We start from the raw sequence: 17,904 nt of genomic DNA, 5'->3' as shown, positions 1-17,904 counted from the left end.
GTAGAAATTGGTGAGTTTTCTTATCTTTGAGGGGAGAGAGACTAGGGCACTGAAAAGGAGGGAAACAGAATCATGTCGTAGCTGATTGTAGTCTGATTGATGTTTAGCAAATTGCATCTGAGCAAAAAATACTGTGTTCATTTTCCCCAAAAATCATTTCCACTTGAAATTTGGAATTATCTGCAGTGTTAGAATCAAATCTTTGAGGCTGTGCCTTTGGGAGTCTTAGGGAAGAAGGAAATTGATGAAACTGATGCTTGGCCCCTCTGCCAGGATGCTGACCATGCTCCCCAATGACACTCCATTCACTTCTCTGGTTTTCTTCTCCTGCAGTGGTGAAATGTAATATGATGATGTGAAGCTCAGGTAGGGGATGTGAAACTTTTCAAATCAAATCCCAAGTCCTTAAAGTTTTGACAGTGAATAATGGCCCTACACAACTGTCATTCTCTTTTGCCTGGCTCTAGCCCAAGGATCTTGATTTTTGGTGATGAGGCAGAGTAATTCACATGGTCTTTAAGTTACATTGCACATGATGACTATATACTCCTGAAACTTGTATCTGGATCCAGAGTCAGGAGAAATTATAAAACAAAAATAAGCAATGCAAAGCAAGCACTGGCTTCTCTGACCTGCGTCCATGACACACAGCACCAGTGGGCTCCCCTAGCAGTGACCAATTTCTTGTTCAACCCTCAGGTCCTTAGAAAGCCTTTCGCCAAGCTCAGGGATTTAGAAAGCAGGTTCGTTATTATTGTGAGACTCAGTCTGAGTGATGGGGGAAATTAGGTTTCTAATCAAAATTCTGTACTTGTGACCCAAGAGAATGGAACCAGAGTATAATAAGAATGGAACCTGTTTCTATAACCCTCCTCTCCTCAACCTAACATTTGTTGTAAGAAAGGTCAAGTTAAGTGCCCCATCCCTACCCTCGAGCTATTGTGTTCTTCTTGGATGCCCCTCTCAATAAACTGGGAGTTAGATTTTCCACCATGAAGGCAGCTGTTGGTCACCTGCCACCCTCTTCTCTTGCTCTGTCTCAGCCCTGCCCTGGTATCTCTTGGTTGGGGATTTCACCCTCACATCTCTATCCAGCAGTTCAACTATTATTAGCTTCAAAGGGAACTGAGACTCTGTGTACTCAGCCCCTTGGTCTCATCAAGAGCAGCTTTGTAGTTCTCTGAGCTGTGGGGTCTCTAGGCTGAGACCTGAGGCTGGGGAGGCAGGGCACAGATGTTACAGCCCAGGCCCCAGGGCCAGCTCCAGACTAGTTACCTGTGAGGCACTGTCATAATGTGCTCCTGGGACACCCGACAGATGTTTTTCGGAACTGGCATCAAACTCTTTGTGGAGCCCCGTGAGTTGATCTTTTTCCTATATTTCTAGGGATAATTTGAGTCCTGGCACTGGGGCTGCAATCCAGTTTGCATTATAAATTATAACTAGTAAATGAAATTATAACAAGGAGACAGAGTATTACAGATGTGAAATAGGCCAGAGTGAACACACTAGACTGAGTCACTTAAGTAGCTCTGTAACTCTTTTTATTTTAATATATATATACTCTATATTAAAACAATAGCTCAAATTTATTTCTGAAATCTTCAGAGCAGCCCAAAAAACACAAAGAAATCTAGAAGAACTACACTAAGAGTTGGAGCACTCAGGTGCAGGGGAGACAGTGGGAGGGATACTTCAGCCCCAATTCCTCAGGAAGCTGCTTCATCTCTGCACATCCCTTTGGCTAAGCTAACTAGTATGCATGCCTCCTTGCAAACTGAAAACAAGTGTCCTACAGCTTGGAAGATTCTGGAGAAAGGTAGTTAGCATGGTCAGAGTAATTAGGTAGAACAAACTTTTATTTCAGGGTTTAAGTTAAATCCCGTATTGGCAGAAAGTCTTGAAATTCTGAGTGACATTTATTACAGTTGTTGCAATTCTTAGGGGATCAGTAGGACTAGCTATGTGAATCTAAAACATAGGTGACTTCTAAGTTTATAAATTAAGAAAGACTGTTCAGGAATGGCATACACTTTTTTGGTATTGTTTACCAGCACATAAACTTAGCAATATATTGGTGTTCATAAAAACAGAAAGTCTGATAATAAAGCAATTTTCCAAAGAAATAGCACTTGAAACACTTGTTGCAATGTAATTATATTTGTGGACCAAGAACAAAAGACTACAAGTTCTTCAAAGATAAACAATTAAATCTTTAATCTAAATTTTGGACTACAATTTCATACAGCTTCACGTTTGGGTTTAAGTCAAATACAAAATAGACTAGGATGCATATGGCAACTATATTGAGTGCATTCCAGTTTTTAAAAAGGTTTAATCCAGTCAGACACCCATTTCTTTGGTTACCAAGATGCCAAACAATGGATTCGATAAGACACTTTCTTTCAAAAAATCATTTTGAAAATATAAACACTAATGTAGAAAGAGGGATTCAGAAAAATATTTTATCAAATCAATGCATTATGCTCTATCTGAAATGCTGACTAACAGAGTCAGAGCACAATATCATAAGTGCATGACCTTCTTCAGACATCTGTCTTTTCAGTTATATTGTATTATTCAAATTACTCAAACCTAGTCTCTCCAACCCAAAGTGATGATTTGACAACTGCCTGATGAATTTAGATTTTAAAATTTTAGCAAGCCTTAATTATCCAACTAAATCAGACTAGGATTAAGGGATACTCTTAAATAAACAAGGAGATAGGGTGTTTATTTTATGGACAAGTTTCTTTTGTAACTTGTAATCTCCCTTGAAAGTCAGCCAGAGTACGTCTCAAACCAAAGTCAAGATAGTGAGCAAGAAGTGTTGCACTTATGAAGGGAGGTGACTGAGCAATGCATGTGGTTTCCAACCGTTAATGCTAGAGTTATCACTTTCTGTTATCAGGTGGCTTCAGCTATGCAAGGAAACCAAACAGCAGAAGTTTTCTCAAGCAGGTTGAAAGCAGGTTCCAAGAAAGCCCTTTGAAAAATTTCTAATCCTCTCAATTGTCTAGAACTAAAGCCAAAAACATAAGGAACCAGATTCTTAGGAATGAGTTTCCTGCCCTGAGTGACTGAAACAGAATCAGTCTTTTAGCTGAGCTTCTCAGCAGAGGAAACGGGGAGAATGATGATGGTAGTGATAGGGGGTTTCTCTGAATAGTTGATTTTCTAGGAAAATCGTGATCAACTTTGGTCCATTTACAAAGCCGTGATCAGCAGAAACTTCCTGCTAGCAATCGCTTCCTCTCAACCAGATATAACCAGTTGATCTGGCAGTAGCTCTACTGCTGTGAACCTCACAGCTGAAGCCCATATTCAGATTCAGGATAAAGCATTAGAAAAATTATTTGTTTTCGTACAAAAACTTAGTCAGGTGTGGTGGTATGCACCTGTGGTCCCAGCTGGAGACTGAGGCTGGAGGAGAGTTTGAGCCAGGAGGCGGAGGTTGCAATGAGTTGATACTGGGCCACTTCACTCCAGCCTGCGTGACAAAGACCCTGTCTCAAAAAAAAAAAAAGGAAAAGGAAAATTACTTATTTTCCATTTACACATTCATTAGCAACTTTTTGTTCAGCAATACCTAATGTCTTGATTATAGACCATAGTAGATAAAAGTACACTGGAATTCAACATATTTTTCATTTGATATCAAGAAGCCAAATTCACCTAATTTTCAAATACTAAGGGCCAAATTTACAGGAGCAATTAATATTGAAAGTCAGCATTAAATTTAGGATTAAAAATATATCTAGATCATCATTCACAGGTTGGTTGTGTTTCTTGATTTCAGGTATTAACAGGGCTTTTTCTTTAACAGTTATTTGAAGATAGCCTAAGAATCTAAGTCTCCATGGACACAACATTTATCACAAATCAAAAACTTCAGTGAGGCACTGTGTGAAAGAATCATTGCTACCTCTCTCAAAGCTTCAAGACTTGTGGTCTTAAGGAAAGAAAAGGATTCATGTACAGGGTAGTAGTCCAAAGTGAGACGCGAAAGAAGAGAAGGCCAGGAGGGAACCCAATCCTGGGACCAACATTCTACAGTTCCTCTTAGATTAAAACAAGAACGACCGGGCTTAAATTGGTTTTATTTCTTTAAGGACTTCCTGAAAAATGATCGTTGTTATCCTCTGATTAAAGAGTCAAGGGAAACTATACAGTAATCAGTCCCCTACAGAAGAACGAGTATTCACCTAAAGGCAGAAATGTGTACCACCTACCTTCAGCAGATCCCTTTCCAGCAGATCCGGAAGGGATGGCACCCTTCCGTGACCCCAACACTGCCATCCTCAGAGCCTCTGAGCCAGTTATGCAGTCCTTCTCAGACCCTTGATTCTTTAAGTGACAGAATGCAGAGCATGAGCACCTGCCCTGATCTACCATCCAAGGGCCCATGCATTTACAAAAAACCAACTGGTGCAGACAGATATTCAGCCTGACCTAGATTGTCCAGAGGATTGATTAATAAAACACAGATAATCGGCTGGATGCAGTGGTTCACGCCTGTAATCCCAGCACTTTGGGAGGCCAAGGTGGGCGGATCACCTGAGGTCGGGAGTTCAAGACCAGCCTGACCAACATGGAGAAACCCCGTCTCTACTAAAAATACAAAAAATTATCTGGGGATGGTGGTGCATGCCTGTAATCCAAGCTACTCGGGAGGCTGAGGCAGGAGAATCACTTGAACCCAGGAGGCGGAGGTTGCGGTGAGCCGAGATCGCACCATTACACTCCATCCTGGGCAACAAGAGTGAAATTCCATCCCAAAAAAGAAAAGAAAAAAAAGAAAGAAAAAGAAAAAAGCCACAGATAATCAAAACCCAGATGATCCAGAAACTTCTTTGTAGTTGTTATTTTCCATCTGTGCTTCCAGCCCTATCTCCTAGCAGCTCCTAACTAGAAGTCAAACTTACTGCCTTTCATTTCTGCTCCCCTTGCCTGTCCTTTCACAGAGGTGGTAATAAGCCCAGGTCACTAACAGGATGCATGGAGGTCTGGATTGTAGTGTTTGACTCCCAGGGTAATCGAGGTAATTGCCACTGTTTAACCCCCACAAAGTTGTGAATAATCATCTCACCTAATAAGTTGATTATATTTGCAGAAAGTCAGCCTCATACCAAACCATCCGTTTTCGTCATGAAAAATGGAACAAATGTCGCTTGTCTGGTGAAGGAATTCTACCCCAAGGATATAAGAATAAATCTTGAGTCATCCAAGAAGATAACAGAGTTTGATCCTGCTATTGTCATCTCTCCCAGTGGGAAGTACAATGCTGTCAAGCTTGGTCAATATGAAGATTCAAATTCAGTGACATGTTCAGTTCAACACGACAATAAAACTGTGCACTCCACTGATTTTGAAGTGAAGAAAAATTCTACAGGTAGGCCACTTCTGGCTTCAAGGGGCTGGCGATTAAGGGGAACAAGAATTGGGTGAAAGGGAAGTTAGAAATGTAACTGTGGACAAATCATTCGCAGTATGGCATCATGCTAGAAATAAGACTTAGGCCCAACTATAGCCTGCCATTGGCAGGGGAGGGAAATGTTTGGCATCCCTAAGATGGAATCTAAAGTAAAGCCCATCTTATTTCATCCTCATCTCTCCTCTTTACCAACCACTGTCCCCTTCATACTAGACTCTGGGATTGAAAGTCCACGTGCATTCTAATCCAGTGCTAAATTCCAACAAAGGGCAATGCGGCCTATCATGGGGCTAAGAATCCTAGTTTTTCCCGTATGTTGGTGTGCCTGGATGTTGACCTCACGGTACAATGAAAAAGGATCGAATGGGAAGCATGTTGTATAATTAGCTATGTGACCTTAACCAAGTCACATCCTCTGGTCCTCAGTTCACTCACCCAAAGTCTCCTCCAGTTTTAAGATCCTACAGTCCTGTGAGCCTCTTCACTCCCAATGTAACCCTGACCACTGCTGTTTGTTCCAGATCACCTAAAACCAATGGAAACTGAAAACACAAAGCAACCTTCAAAGAGCCCAATGGAAACTGAAAACACAAAGCACCCTTCAAAGAGCTGCCATAAACCCAAAGGTTAGTTCAAATCAAAGGGCCAACTTCAGAATCAAGGATTAAAGCAAACTCTGTAATTGTCCACTGGGGCCAAAATGTATCAGATTTCAAAAGAAAACACAAACCATGCTGAGCCCAGTTGGTTCTGCGGAGCCTCTGACTCTCCCAGCAGGGTTTACCTGGCTGTCAGCATCGGTTTCCCAAGCTTGCCTGGCTGGGTGTCAGCAGCAGCCTAAGGTCTCTGATGGCTATCTGGCACCATGCTGGGCTTGCAGGCCAGAAAGAACTAGACAGACTTGGGGCAGGCTGATATCAGTGTTGCAGGCTCAATTTCTGGAAAGGAATTTCATCTCTCCCTGAAGCCACCCTCTTCACTCTTGTTCAACCACAGTTCATACCGAGAAGATGAACATGATGTCCCTCACAGTGCTGGGGCTACGAATGCTGTTTGCAAAGAGTGTTGCCATCAATTTTCTCTTGACTGCCAAGTTATTTTTCTTGTAAGGTAAGAATTAGCTGCTTCTTATTCCTATCTCTACCCACACCATGATGCACATGGGGAAAGGGGATTTAGAAATGGTTAAGAAACCAAGAAGCATTGGAAAGGGAAAATAGAGACATACTTAGAATTAATAAGGTAGGCTATCTCAGCTACTCAGCAAAACAGCACCCCATTTCCTGTTATCCTTTCATTTTGAGTCAGACTGAAACCCATTAGGTAGTATAATGTACCATTTTTCTAATTTACCAGACAATAACCCTCACTTTTACCCCAGGGAGAAAACTGAAGATAAATAAGGAGAATTCATCTTCTTTACTGCTATTTTGTTCATTGACCAAGAGACCATGGGTTATTTGCAAGGCCATAAGTAAAGCTTTGCCTGAAGAATATCCAGAGGAAGCAGAACCTATCTTTGTCCTGATAAGGGGAATGCCAGCTCACACTCCTTAATCACAGGACCAGCCTGTCTATGCGTGGATCAGCCTGTCTTTGGGATGAACCTACACACAGCATTAGTAGTGAACAGCTCACTATTAGCTACTCAGGATGCATACACAGTTAGGTCTGAGATGTCAATTACTTGCCTGCTACTTGCGTTCCATTCTCAGGTAATCTCGTACACGAAATTGAAACCAGGGCCTGGGTTTGCGTGTGAGGCTCCTCCCCCTCACTCCTTCTCCAATACTCACAAATGCTCATCAACCCCAGCTCCCGTTCCAGGAACAACCATAGACTTGGAGTACTTGACTGATCTGACCCAGACAGTAAACATACCCAGTCATCTCAAAAAGGGTGTCCAGCTCACCTGTTATTTTACTAACCGTCCCAGGGACACAGGCAGTGTGGCTGGATAAAAAGAGGGCTACACTAAGAGTCAGAAGATCTGGGTTTTATCCTGATTTTGACACTAACTTACATGTTACCTTAGCCAGGTTTCTTCATCTCTCTGGGCCTGGGTTTTTGCATCTGCAAAACAAATGAGTTAAAAAAAAATAATCACCAAAGGAGAACAAAAGAGTTTCATGACTTGTGCCAACACTGATAGCTGAACTAGCTGAGCTATTGCCATGTGTAGATGGAAAATGAGCCACAATAGATTAGTGATGTCTGCAATGGTACAGTATAGCAAGTACCGGCCAACCGCAGACTACATGACCCCTACGATTCCTTCTAGCACTGACAGTCTATTCTATAACAACTTTCTTCACTGCAGGCTGACTGGCATGAGGAAGCTATACTCTTGAAGAAACCAAAGGCTTACAAAATTGCATCTCCTTGGCTTCTGACTTCTTTGTGATTCAAGTCGACCTGTCATAGCCTTGTTAAAATGGCTGCTAGCCAAACCAATTTTTCTTCAAAGACAACAAACCCAACTCACCCTCCAGCTTGATGGGAAGACAAAAGTCCTGGGGAAGGGGGGTTTATGTCCTAACTGCTTTATATGCTGTTTTATAAAGGGATAGAAGGATATAAAAAGATATAGGACTCGTTTTTTTTACTCGTACAACTGATACACTTTGAAAATGATGTTTTGTTCCTTTTGACTTTCTTTACCTTTTGAAGTAGAAAGTGAGAACCAACAGGTTCACCGCTTCATTCCTCATGAGGAAAATAGGCCCTGGGAGAAGAAGAGCGGGTGCCCTTTTATCTAAACATGGAAGGCTCTGCTCTACTAAGCACTAGATTTGCTACAAACCAGCATCATCTTCTTCCTCCTGTCCTCACGGCTTGTCCCACCCTCTATGTTCACTTCAGGAGCCACAGTAGAGATTCTGCATGGAGTGGAGGAGGACAAAGTTTCAGCACTTTTTGCCTCTCCTAGTACTTTACAAATGAGATTGCATTTGAATTCGCTAATACTTTATGAGCAGGCAATGCGGTTTCCAAAATCTCATCTAAATACTCTCCAATCTAGATCAGAGTAAAATACAGAGGAAAGGCACTGCTTTCTGTTAATTGATTTAACATGCATAAGTTAGCTCCCTCTGAGTTTCAGGCACTATACTGAGAGTACAAAGAAGACACAAGTCTGCTTTCAAGCAGCTCACTGTGGAAGTGTTTTTGAAGGGAGGAACAGAAATGAGACCCCTATCTTGCCCTATAAAAACAACATTTTTACTGTCTTTTGCCTGCCAATCTGTGTTTGAAATCATTGGACACTGATTCTCTGGCCTGGGACTTTGGTATTGATGGTTTTCTGCCTTTCTTCTCAGCCCCTGCCTCTGTTGCATTTATTGAACTGCATTGTGTGCACCTCGCCTCTGGCTTTACTCTTTGCAGATCACCACAGGGGGAAATTCGGCTCTGTGAGCTCACCATTAGTCAGCCAAAAGCCAGACTGAACTTATGGGTCACACCGCAGTTTCCTGAGCCCCAAGCCGACAGAGGCCCTGCCTTGGAGACCCAGCCTCGGGTTTCCTGCCGCCTCTGCTGATGCCGCTGTTACAGCAAGAACAACAGCAGCACCTGCAGTGTGGCCAATGACCTCTGCTACTCCCACCTCAGGAAGGCCACAGCCTTTTCCAGGAGCACTGCTCAGGTAGCAGAGCCCTAGCAACCCATTATTGTGGTTCCTCAGCAACTATGTGGAGCATCAAGTGGGGGTTTATGAGGTTACAAGTGTAAGAGTGACTGTCGCCAACAACTCCCCTTGCCATCAGCGACAGCAAACTCCCCTATCATGTCTACTACACCTTGTATGTGTAAAGAATGCTGATTTCCAAGACATTCACAAGTTACCTTGTGTAATATTAGGGTGTTTCCTCTGAAGTTGTTGGGAACAAAAAGATCATATTCTCATTTTTCGGGTAAAACAAAAATGCCCTCTCCTCAAAAATGTCCAGAGACATTCAGGGAGGCAGGGATATTGCTGGGAGCAGAACCAAGCTCTCAAGATTTTCAGCCCAAAGTTCCTGCTATAAGAGCACACTGCATCCCCAAATGAGGACAAGATGTCAATGTGAGTATCAGCTAGAATGAACTTCAGGATTGTCCCATATTTAGCATATAAATGAGCCACCCTCTAACCCACTATGCCAGAAAAAAAAAAAATCCTGGCATATCACAGGACCATGAATTTCTCACACCAAAAGGAGCCTCCAGAGGAGATTTAAGGCAAGAGCCAGGAGGGATTATGGCTGCCTTCTGATCTGGGGCCATGATATGTGAACTGTGAGATGGACATGTGACACACTCAGTAGGCATTAGAACAGAAGCTCCAGAAAGCCAAGCCACATGCCCAAGGCCTTTGGCAACCTCATCCCCTGTTCTTTCCATTGCTCCATATAGTGGCTACTCTTGTCCACTGTTTCTGAAGAGCACATAAACTGCTGCCCAAACCACTCACTGATAGAGCCACCTAGGGTACAGCTGCAGGAGAGAGCCCTGGAAGCGTAACGCTGCATCTCTGGGCCTGTCATTAGCCAGCTATATGACTCTGAGAATGTCCACCACGTCTCTGGACTGCAGTGTAGTTTCTATAAAATAACGTGTAAGGCCTCTTCCATTTCTAAGATTATATCTAATAACTCTAATAGTTCTATTAAGGCAGATAATTCAAGAGAAGAGGAAGGAGGGACTGATTCCCAGGGACTGAGGGTGTGTATCTATTTCAACATCACATAGTCAGTTTGCCCCAGAGGAAATTTTCTCTGCTGGAGACACCACTAAGCTCCAAACTCAGGGACTTGGCAGCTGGAATTCTGGAAGTCACAACTTTCCAGGAGTGCCTCAGTGCTCTGCAGTGAAAAATAAGAAAATGTTCTCCAAATAAAATAAGTAAAATGGAGGTGTCAAAGAACATCAAGGAGAAGGTGGCTGGATATAAAAAGATGCAAAAAAGAAAAAAGTGAATTGGTGAAAAGTCTTTTAAGTAAATACCTTTGTGTCTAACTTAATTTTTTTTTTTTTTTTTTTGAGACAGAATCTCGCTCTGTCACCCAGGCTGGAATGCAGTGGCACCACCTCGGCTCACTGCAACCTCTGCCTCTTGGGTTCAAGTGATTCTTGTGCCTCAGCCTCCCGAGTAGCTGGGACTACAGGCGCCTGCCACCACGCCCAGCTAATCCTTGTAATTTTAGTAGAGACGGGTCTTCGCCATGTTGGCCAAGCTGGTCTTGAACTCCTGGCCTCAAGTGATCTGCCCGCCTCAGCCTCCCAAAGTATTGGGATTATAGGCATGAGCCACCACATCTGGCCCTAATTTAATTCTGAAATGAAAACAGATCAATTCATAATAATGGATAAATGATGGTGGTGACTAAAATAAAGACACTGCTGACGCCTCACCTTAGATGGGCCCTTTACCTGCACGTGAACCTGCATTCTGAAACCCTCACAGAAAATGCAGCACAGGCTTGTCAAGCCCCATTCTGTATCAGGGGTGACCAGGGCACCAGGGACATAAAGACGATGCTCCCTTAACATGCAGTTCTCCCTTGCCTACCAGGAGTCATTCAGGTGGCAAGGGCCCACTGAGTCAGAAGTGGGGAGATACTCTGCTTCTCTGAAGCCAGGGTGCTCCCCTGGATCTGACCAGGCCATTTATTTCTCAGAAGACTCTTTAGGTCACTTCTAAAGGCCAGGCTGGAACACAAAATGGCTAAGAGAAGGATGCCAAGTCCCAGACATGACCTGCCCTAAGAGGTAGCTCTGCTGAGCTGTGCCCCAGGAGTTTGTGTTAAGACTTCCTGGGCACCTGCATCATCGTGCTTAAGGCACAGTAGTAAGTGGCACTGTCTTCAGTCCTTACTGGAGAGATCACCAAGTGAAAGGCTTTCTGGGTCAGAATGTGCTTCACAGAAAACCGTCCTTGAGTAAAATCTGCAGCTTGAGATCTGCTGTTATCCCCATAAAAGACAAACTGAAAGGAATAATCTGGCCTTATCCGGTACCAGAATAAATCTGGATTTGAATATACAGTGTCATAAGTGCAGAGCAGTACCACCTCACTGCCACTCGCCACGGTCTGGTCCGGGGAGCTCTGGGTTACTTTGTCACACAGCATGCCCCTGTCTGTGAAAAAGACAATGAGGAAATAGTGAATTCTGCACCCCCCAGACACTGAGTACAGCACATGCCTAGCCCAGAAGAACTCAATGAGCAGAGGCAAGAGAAGGACGCAGAAATAAAGCCAAAGGCAGAAAATGACCAAAAACCAAGAGTGCAAGAGAAATAGTCTTCAAGAGTCAGGGAAGGAGAAATGGGGTTATAGAACAAGTGGAATGTAAACAAATGAATCTACTTACAGAAAAACAAAAAGCTAAAGCCCACAGTAAGAATCATCTTTTCTTCATATCAGGGCAGAGGACATACAACAAAACAGGGTTCCTAAGATCTCGGAGACTATCTGAAGGTTCTAACGAAAGAAGACAGGAGGAAAACAAGACGAGACTGGCAGCACTGACGGTCATGTGACTGATTCAGCCGTGACTCCTAGAGGCAAATGCGCTCGGCCAAGGAAACTGCTATTGCTATTATGATTTTAGCCCAACCCACCTTGAACTAATACATATGACAATGAAAATGGATTACTTTTAAAAAAGAAAAGAAAAGAAAAAGAAAGGAAGGGATGGAGAGAGGAAGTGAGGGAGGAAAGAAAATTACAAGGCTAATGATGGCGTTCTTGGATATCCAACTGCTACAAAAGTAGGTAACTCTCCATTTCTGTATCCTCTGGTCACAGACTGGTATACTAGTCCATTAATTACATGTCGTACTTTGAGTGACACTGTCTCATAGCATCTAGCACGGCTCCACACACTTTGTTATATTCAATAAATGGAATAAATGAAAGAGTACCTTGGACAACTCCCTTACTCCTCCGTGTAAAGAGGGAGGAAAGGGGGTTGGACCAGATCCTTTGTAAAATCTGTCCTACACCTGAATTCCAGAAATCTTTGATTTCAGATGCTTGAGGGAGTGTCCTGATCCTAAGTGCTTCTTGCGCTTCACCAGCTTGACTTTCCATCTCTCACTGGGCCCACTGCAGCACACACTTGGCTCCAGCTGGAAAATCCTGAACAGAGCTTCCCGGCAGGTGAACTGCCATAAGTGGGTTACAAGCTTGCTGAGATAGTGTTCAGAGTGCCCATGTACCTTGGATGGCTGGAGCCCCTGAGCCAGCCCCTCCCAGTCAGGAGCCCTACAAATACGGTTTTCCATGTAAGCCATCAATATGACAACAGTTGGGAAGTACTGCTGTGAAAAACAGAACACTGACTAACTCACTCCCCAAAATGCAGGAGTGTTCCTAGGAGTATTTCTAGAAGGTCCTTCATTTCCCTTTTTCCCTACATTCACTTCATCAGTAAGACCTGTCAGTTCTACCATGAAAATATATCTCCAATCCATCTACTTCTTCCATCTCCACTGCCACCACCTTCTATAAACACCATCATCTCTTACAGGGACTGCTTCAATAACCCACTAACTGGCCCCCTTGCTTCTGCTCTTGTCCCTGGACAATCCATTCTCCAGTTCTTCATAAAATATACATCAGATGATGACAGTTGGACCTCCTTCCCAGGCCTGTAACATCTGCAAATGATCTGGCCCTTGCTTCCTCCCCAGCCTCACCTCACATCTGCTCCTTCTCTTTCTTCCCTTCAGCTGCAGTGGCCTTCCTTCTTGTCCCTTCTATGTCTCTCTTTTCTAGCTACCTGAAACTCTGTCCCCAATTTTTCACAGTTCTCAGCTCCAACTAAATTAGTCACTCATCCCACCCATAACCAACCTCAATTACATCTCTGTTCTTATTTTCCCTCACATCACTATCTGAAATCATCAGATTCATACATGTTTATTTTATGTCTCTCCCATCTCACCTCTCCCCTACACACACACACACACACACACAATAATATGAACTATATGAGGGCAGGAAGCTTATCTTTTCACTGATATGTCTCCAGCCCCTGGGCTTGTGTTGACCACATCACAGACAATCAGTAAATATCTGTGTAAAAAAAAAAAAAAGGAATGCAATTTCTTCACTTAAAAACTCACCATTCACCTAGATTTAGCCAATAAAAATACAAGACACCCAGTTAAATGTGCATTTCAAATAAACAACAAAAATTTCCGTAATACGGGTAGTTGGGACATGCCATATTTGGAACACATTTATACTAAAAAAGTATTCCTTGTTTATCTGAAATTCAAATTCCACTGGGCATCCTTGTTTTATCTGGCAATGCTAGGCATGCAGAATACCAAAAGTAAGCACCAGGCAGGCCAGAGTCCCACCATGAGCATCTTCAGGGCCCCTGGATGTGGAAGAGGGATGTTCAGGGCCCAGGGGCTGCCTTACCCATGCATTGGCTGCCCAGGCCTGCACTGCCGCCTGCTGGCAGGGGTCCAGTCCACGAGACCCAGCTCCCTGCTGGCGGAAGTCCATTTCAGAGCTTCCCGTTCTCCCAAGCCCAAGGATTCTGCTCACTCCCCACCCACAGTCTCTTAGTGTCTTTCCCTGCTCTAAAGATGTTGTCTGGGCTTGATATTTATATGACAGCTGACTGTTCCCTTCCTGATCTAGGCCATAACCGTCTTCAAGTTAAATTGCTCCTCCTCTTCTAACTGCCCAACCTCAGCTACATCTGACCATACCCAAGCACAGAGAAGTGGGTTTAATGGACCTTCACACAGAGGGACACATCCTCTCCTATAATGCTTCACACAGAAGGTTCAGACGTAACCTGAGTCCTGCTTGGAGTAGCATCATCATGACTCTCTTGCCCTAGTGTCCTTGCAATATTCCTTGAAAGGCGTCCCTCCCCCAAGGAAGGGCAGGCACTTAGCACAGCAGTGCAGTATAATGGCTAAGAGTGGGATCCTGGAGCCAGCCTGCTTGGGTTCACATCAGCTCCAGCATTTACCAGCTGTGTGACCTTAAGCATGCCCCAACTCTCCAAGTCTCAATTGCTCCATCTGCAAAACGGAGATAGTAATAGCTTTTCTCACAGGACTATTGGAAAATTTAGTGAGGTCACACACGCAATACACCCAGCAGATAAATGATCTATGAATGTCAGGTATTGCTGTTGCATATTTAATTTAAATGTTGCCATTTTTATTAAATAGACATATGAATAGAGCTCCTAAGAGTGTTACTCTCATCAATGCTGTTCAGGGAAAAGATGCTGAGTAAATCTAAATTTTAAAGTTGCAAAATCTGGCAAAAGATTGTTGATATGTTGTATCAATCAATGGTTTAAAAAAAAAAAAGACTGACATCTTTAATTTGCTGTCAGTGCCACAAGCATGTCCTAGAGCTCTGTGATCCCCTGAGACCTGTGATCCTCTGAGACATGAGCCAGCTGTGCTCTCCCCAAGTCCCTAAGAGCATTAGGAGTATGAGAAGTGAGCCTTCCAGCCCCTCGTTCTTATGTCTTCCAAAGGTTGTAACAAGCTTGTTCATGAGAGGCCACAATGCATGATCAAATGACCCCATCACTGAAGAATAGGAGAGAGCCTCAAGATTCAGTGGCCCACTAATGACGTATTGCCCCTAAGTTTCTCCACCCCATCTTCCTTAAACCTATTGGCATCTGCAGCCTGCACCTCTCCCCAAGGTGCTGGGGGTCCTGCAGGGCCCAGTCACCCTGCAGGTCCCACCCCCCACCAGTGAAGCAGAGCTGCCTTTCATTAGCCCAAAACTGCCACTCAAGAGGGGCCCTCAGACCAGGTGGGAGCCAAGTGATTTGGCGAACAACGTCACCCTTGTCCCACAGCTTGGATCTTGATCACTCATATCACTCAGAAGAGGGACTTCTCTCTCCATTTCCTTTGAGGTGGGCGGCTTTGTTTTTGACCTTGTAGCGCCCTCTGCTGCTACTAATTATCCCATCTCCATAAATAGGTCATACTGGAGGTTGATAGAAAATAGGTCAGGGAAGGAAAACATTCTTTGTTCACAATTCAAGTCAAAGCTGCTGCTTCTGTCTCCATTCCCTTTTCAACTCTGAGACTGGCAGCTGCTTCTCTGTCGGCCCAAAGGGACAATCCTCCACCAGTCACCCAAAAAGGACTATCTTTAAGGATATGAGATAGCACCCTAAGAGGATAAATGGACAGTTTCTTGTCTACAAAAAGCCTAATGCAACAGTAGAGGACATAGGGAAGTTTCTTTGGATGGATAGAGACAAGTGCATCTCTTTCTTATGAAAGAATAGAAACGTGACTAAAAAGGAAAAGCCTAGAAACGTCTGAACGTGTGGAAATGGGGGTGAGTGGGCTAGAGAAAGGATTTCTGCGTCACTTTCTTCCTGTAGCAGTTCCATCCGAGATCCCTGGGACAGACCTGGCCTGATGAATAGCAGGAAGCACACCAGGCAGGGACAAGGTCCCGCAGACAACCCCCACCCCCAGGCTGGGACAGCGCCATGGGGACCCAGGGCCTCTGCTTTGGGGAAAGACCTTGCTGAGGGCCCCATGGGCAAGAACAAGTGTGAAGAACCCTACCATGGTTTTTTGCCCAATGCCTCCACAAAGCCAGCGTTTGAAGGAAAACTGTGAGGAAGAAGGGACACTCCATGCTGTTGCTGTTGCCACCTCTGGAGCAGCTTGTGGCAAGAACAGTCTTGGTCCAACCAGGTCAGTGATCCTTTTTATGATGGGGCTGTGTGGGACCTGACCTGACTCTTGCTAACCAGATTTCTAAAGCCATCTGCAGGGTCTTTTCTCCTATTATTATTCCCCAGGGCAGGGAGGGCAAACAGATTGTATCTCCATTATCAAGAGCTAACAATTGGTAGAGACTATCTGGAGCATGCTGGTAAGAAGGATTCTGAGGCTACATCAGAGGAAGAGAGTGATGTGTCTATTAGCAATATCTACCACGAGAGCAGAAGCAGGAGGCAACCCCACACCATTTTGTCTTTCCCGTTCCTGCTCTCAATGTCATTCCCTGAAATGAGTCCTGCAGAGAAAGAATAATCAGAGCCAATTCTCCATTGGATTGTCCTTTTGGTAAAGGGCAAATTTTTCCGTTTCTGTCTTTTCCATGGCTTCCCTGGGATCTCATGGACCATTTCACCTGCTATCAATTGCTGTTGCCTGCAGCCTAAGAAATAAAATTTTTAAATAAATTAGAAGGTTCTATAATTCTCTCTAAAATCATAAACAATGTGTCAAGTCTGAACATTTCCCTGGTGTGATTTATTCATATATGGCCTTGTCCTTGTATAATTAGCAGGAATAATCATACCCTGAGCCAGCTAGCAGAGCTCCTGGGGACAGAGACCACCCAGACAAGGTCCTTGTTCTCCTGAGTCACATAAAGGGAGTCACACAAGGCGGGAGTGGAACTCAGGTGCCTGAGGTCTAGTGCTAGCTCTGCCTCTGCCTATCTACATGATCTCGAGCAAATTTATCCCTCAGAGCTTCAGCATTTTCATCTCTAAAATGAGGGCATTGGCCCAGGCAGCTGTTAAATTTCCTTCCAAGTCTCATATTCTAGGATGCTAATGTGTAAAATTATAGAGCTGACCCAAGAGTTATTAATTCATATCCCCCTGTGCGTGTTGCTTGAACTCCTCATTGCCCAGCAAGAGGAAAAGGGAAAACATGCTTCTTCACTGGGGGGTAGCATAATTTCCTGGTTTACTGTGTGTGACTCATCAGAGCCTGGAGGTCCAAGCCCATATGCCAACTTGAAATCCAGTTATTATTACATCTGGGAGAGAGAAAAGTGCTGAAAACAGCCTTTGGGACACTATCGATTTGGCCAAAAAAAAAAAAAGAAGAAGAAGAAGGCTCAGTCTAGTGTGATAACATTTTGTTATCTTGTTTATTATCTTCATCCCTGAAACACATTCTGCTGTCTCCTATCTCTGCTCTGAAAGACAGGAGGGCAGCCCTCTCCCAGGCAAAATGGGGCTCCTGTGGGGAACAGAGGAGTGTCTCTGCCAACAAAGTTGATGCCACGTCCCTTTCAACCATGCTGATGCCTCTGGTTTTTGTAAAGGTGCTCACTCCTGTGGGTACCAGCTTAATAGGAAACTGACATTTGGAGCCAACACTAGAGGAATCATGAAACTCAGCACGTAATATTTGGCAGAATTTTTTTTTCTATCTGAAAATTATCAGTGAGAGATTCTAATGTGCCTTAACAAACAGGAACAAAAAATGAGTGTTTAATCCAATTCAATTTAACAAATATTTATTAAGAGCCTACAGTTTTTCCCACGGATCATCTGAGTCAGTTTCTGAGGAAACATTATCGTTGCCTTAAGGGAGCTGGGGGGTTGTCAATGGGCCAGAGACGGGATGAAAAATGACAACAGATTTACCTCTGGGACCTGGACATGGTTAACCACAGTGGCCCTGGGTAAGTAGCTTAGCTTCAGAAGAAAATGTGCACAACG

The 17,904-nt window shown here is 43.9% G+C and overlaps 3 gene segments (V, D, J or C); 2 read left to right on the top strand and 1 right to left on the bottom strand.

Moving 5' to 3' along the window:
- LOC129489378 (T cell receptor delta constant-like) overlaps positions 1–8,019 on the top strand; it is a 43,278-nt gene extending 35,259 nt beyond the window's left edge. Inside the window, 4 exon segments of the C gene segment in view lie at positions 5,114–5,392; positions 5,956–6,060; positions 6,431–6,544; positions 7,755–8,019. Of these exon segments, the coding sequence occupies positions 5,114–5,392; positions 5,956–6,060; positions 6,431–6,543 (497 nt within the window).
- Positions 1–17,904, top strand: part of LOC129489379 (T cell receptor alpha chain constant-like) — a 221,157-nt gene that overhangs the window by 127,920 nt on the left and 75,333 nt on the right.
- On the bottom strand, positions 1,842–12,120 carry LOC129489383 (T cell receptor delta variable 3-like). The segment is given in 4 exon segments: positions 1,842–3,506; positions 7,465–7,507; positions 11,292–11,554; positions 11,788–12,120. Coding segments are annotated over 3 exon segments (342 nt in total).

This window comes from Symphalangus syndactylus, chromosome 9 (genome assembly GCF_028878055.3).
Source record: "Symphalangus syndactylus isolate Jambi chromosome 9, NHGRI_mSymSyn1-v2.1_pri, whole genome shotgun sequence".
Taxonomy (NCBI): Eukaryota; Metazoa; Chordata; class Mammalia; order Primates; family Hylobatidae; genus Symphalangus; species Symphalangus syndactylus.
Note: the sequence above shows the minus strand (reverse complement) of the source record. Positions and strands in the feature narration are given on the sequence as shown.